Source organism: Physcomitrium patens, chromosome 1, assembly GCF_059467195.1.
Source record: "Physcomitrium patens ecotype Gransden chromosome 1, ASM5946719v1, whole genome shotgun sequence".
Lineage (NCBI taxonomy): Eukaryota > Viridiplantae > Streptophyta > Bryopsida > Funariales > Funariaceae > Physcomitrium > Physcomitrium patens.
Window position 1 is genome coordinate 11,220,266 of NC_143410.1, and position 3,069 is coordinate 11,223,334.

Here is a 3,069-nt window from a genome sequence, read left to right on the forward strand (position 1 = left end):
CAACAATTGTAATCTTGTAAAATTCACTTAGAAAAAAAAAAAAAAGAAAGAAAGAAAGAAAGAAAGAAAGAGTGTGAATACTTAATAAGTAAAGAACTGGGTGCTGGTCCTGGAACGCCGTGGAAATGGTTCAATAGGCAAATGACAACCAAACCCACTTTAAAAATAGTATAGAGAAGAAGAAGCAGAAGAAGAGAGAAGCATCCGCAGACAGACTCAGACTGAAGCAGTGGCGGAGCCTACGAGGAAGTAAGCAGTGCTTCCCACGCTAACCCACTCTGAACTGGGATAGATAGCCGGTACGTCGGCACATGGGCAAGCGCAGCGACCCATTCCCCTCCAGGCAAAATACGTAAGAATACAGTGTCTCCGGGTGCATTCGCTCGCATTCTTTCACTGAAGAAGGCCGATCATGGCGGAGGAAGCCGAAGGACGTAAGCCGAAGCGGCAGAAGCGTTGTGAGGCACATCCGCCGACAGGGGTCGGTTTTCGTTCCAATTCGGGCCCGCTGTACTTCGAAACACGTTTCAATTGCGGCGGAGCAGAATTTAGGTTGTATAAGAGTAGGATTGAGTCGGTGACAGTAGGAGGGTTAATGTACGATATTTCGAAGCGGTATGAACGGTGGCTTAAATCGGTTGATGGAGTCGGAAACGAGGAATCGCCCACCCTGGAGTTGAACTTTTCGGAGTACTCGCTTGCCCTGAAGTTGGATCCTTTCCCTTCTGACCTCCTAGAATTGAACGATTCGAATTTGCCTTTTAAAAAAAAAATGGACTACAAGAAAAAGCTGGTGGAGATGGTACGACGTCAAGCGCACGACGCTGCAAGAAATTATCCGCCAAGTCAGGTAACTGGACTTAAAACACATTTGTCTTGTTCCTTTGTCGAGAATCAGGGTTTGCGCCTATGTCGATCGCATGTAGCGTCTGTAAAGCTTGAATTCGCAAGTCAGATCGTTGCAGGGTGTTAAGCCTCTTGTTTTCTCATTTTCATTTGAGTGGCTTGAGCCAAGTCTGTGTTACATCGAATAGGGCGGCGATTGATGATGTTTGGCATGTTGCAGGGACCCGGCACCCAGGGTAACAATCCTCAAAGATTGCCCTTTCAAGCCGCTCCCGTCACTCCGCCGCCCGTCCCCAGAAGTACTGTCACTCCGCCATCTGTTTGCAGAAGTATTGAACCCCAAGACATTCTGGATAAGATGTTTGAGATTCAAAGCTTGTTACGGATCGCGTCTGAGTCCAAGGTTGTCGAAAGACAGAATTTGGAACAGAATTTGAAATGTCTGAACGAGAGCAGGGGTAGAGTCAGTCAATCGGAACTTCATACTCCGGATTTTGCGGCCTCGATGCTCTCCTCTGCTCGAAACCTGAGTTCGATGATTGAAAAGTACGTGTCAGATGAGTCAAATTGTGACCGGCTGCGGAAGGAACTGAAAGGTACGTTGGACATAAGTCATTGAGGCTTTTAGCGTTTCGAAATAACAAGGTGAACGTGAGGAAGATCTCCATAGCTTTATTATTTTGCTGCGTTCGTTGCTGATATAGGATTCGCTTGAATTTCGCATAACATGAAAGATGCGGTGTTTCATTGTGTGCTGATGAGTTTGGCGCTGTGGTTTGTGACAATCAGAAGCCGAATTAGAATGCATCACCGACAGTTTGACGACTGACCCAAACCAACAGACAGGCCGTCTACGAGAGGAGGAGCCGCGGTTTATACCAGAGTTAATGGAAAACGACCTTCAATGTAGTTTGGGTTATGACCATGGTGCTTGTCCAAGTGTCCCTTCTTACACGCCCCCTGTATCGAAGATAGATGAGATTTGGCCTGAAGATTGAAATGAGAACTACACTGATAAAAGTGATACCTACTTTAAGTATACTACTTCTCCTTCTGCTTCTTAAATCTCTTAACCAAGCAGAAGGACTCTGATCTATAGCAACGTTGCCAGCTTTCAGCCGTGAGGCTTAAGCCATAGCCTAGAAGCCATAGCTAGAGCACCGGCCCTTGATATGAAGAGGCGATAGCTGGAAGTTAGAGCTGATGTATATTTAGAGCAACTTTGTGTTGATTTCATACTTTTATTTATTTTCTGCCCTACTCATGGGATCTTTTAGGTTGAATATTTGAAGTGTTGTCCCAAGTGTTATCTTCAATTGTGAAATAGTGTAACACTACTTGAAGGATTGTCTTTCATGTGTGTTTAATTTTTATTCTTTCTTAAGCATGGTTTAGAATGATCGATTTACATGATTGTGGTTTTATTAAGTAATCAACATGATGTAAAGAATCAAGTAGGATATGTATTTATACGTTGTTTTCATTTAAATTTTATGTCTGTATGCCTGTACATATATATTGTAAAGTCTGATTCAATACATGGAAGTAAGGCATTGACTTCACTGGATGATTTTAACAAAGTAAGCTTACAGTTTTAGTCTTGATTTTATAAAGACAAACCAGAATAAATGGAGTTGGCTTAAATGTACACATACAACTTTAACTATTCAGGCTTCTATAATTAATTTGCTCTTGATTTATAGTTGTATTTAAATCAATACATAAAAAATATAGTTGTTTGCAATTGAGTTTTGTGTAATTTAAATTATACCAGTCTTATTATGTAAATAAAAAATTTAATACGACTCTATGATGTTTTGTGAGCATTTTTTTTCACTACATTGATGAAAAAGTATCAAAGTGGACTATAAATTGAAATAAAACAAAGTAATATATATATGAGAATTTTGATTGTTACTTTTAAAAACAAATACAATATTTCCAAATAATGTTAAAAAGATATTATTATTCAAATATTACTGCAATTATTTTCTTCAAATGTTCTCTATAAAGAAATTGTATAAAAATATCTATTGATACAATTTATAAAATGACATTATGTTTAAAAGATTATTATGAATAAAAAATGAATAATTTCAAGATGATTTCTTGAAACATATATATATTCACATAATTTTTTAATATTAGAAAATAAGTAGAAAATACTTTATAATAATTATTATATCTTTGGCTATTTTTTAAAAATTATAAAATATAATTTAT

At 38.6% G+C, this 3,069-nt stretch overlaps 1 protein-coding gene across 1 annotated transcript; it reads left to right on the forward strand.

Moving 5' to 3' along the window:
- The first annotated feature begins 397 nt into the window (after nucleotides 1–397).
- LOC112293881 (uncharacterized) lies at nucleotides 398–2,129 on the forward strand. The gene is made up of 3 exons (XM_024543860.3): nucleotides 398–850; nucleotides 1,067–1,442; nucleotides 1,636–2,129. Exons 1-3 carry the CDS (start codon nucleotides 413–415, stop codon nucleotides 1,842–1,844), a joined length of 1,023 nt encoding a protein of 340 aa, XP_024399628.1. The 5' UTR covers nucleotides 398–412; the 3' UTR covers nucleotides 1,845–2,129.
- Nucleotides 2,130–3,069: the final 940 nt, after the last annotated feature.